This window comes from Penaeus monodon, chromosome 34 (genome assembly GCF_015228065.2).
Source record: "Penaeus monodon isolate SGIC_2016 chromosome 34, NSTDA_Pmon_1, whole genome shotgun sequence".
NCBI classification, from domain to species: Eukaryota; Metazoa; Arthropoda; class Malacostraca; order Decapoda; family Penaeidae; genus Penaeus; species Penaeus monodon.
In genome coordinates, this window is record NC_051419.1 from 30,870,867 (window position 1) to 30,871,356 (window position 490).

Below are 490 nucleotides of genomic sequence, written 5' to 3' on the forward strand. Positions count from 1 at the left end.
TTTTCTACGCACGTTCTCCGACAGACAATCGAACCTACCCCCAAATTTACAACCATTCCGGACTAAACATAAAAACCTAACCAACTCGCCGATCCAACTCTCCTTAATTATCGCAGCAGCACGTAACGTCAAACATACAACCTTCAAAGTCAAATTCACAATGATTCCAACCGTAAAATAAGTACCTGCGTCCCAAGAGACAGGCTGTGATCGGGGAGGTTAGAGGGGCCTGGGTCAAGGCGGGATTCGGGCTCGGTGTGTAAGTGGTGGACTGACAGCTGTCGTTTTAGGGCCGCTCTCTCTGAAAGTAGACTGCGCGACCTTTCATTCCAGATCGCTCGCATGCGGAACGATGTAGATCAAATGGTTTTTTGTTCATATCTACTGGATGGGTTTATGTATGTGTATATACTAGGTTGGTCTGCATATATTCTTTGCTGGGTTCTATGTGCGTTTATCGTACGTACGTATTTATAAAGATTATCTAGGC

The 490-nt window shown here is 45.3% G+C and overlaps 1 protein-coding gene across 1 annotated transcript in view; it reads right to left on the reverse strand.

Moving 5' to 3' along the window:
• LOC119594714 overlaps positions 1 to 490 on the reverse strand; it is a gene marked incomplete at both ends in the record, with an annotated part of 4,717 nt that overhangs the window by 1,588 nt on the left and 2,639 nt on the right. Inside the window, 1 exon segment of the mRNA XM_037943774.1 lies at positions 186 to 312. Coding sequence (XP_037799702.1) covers positions 186 to 312 — 127 coding nt within the window.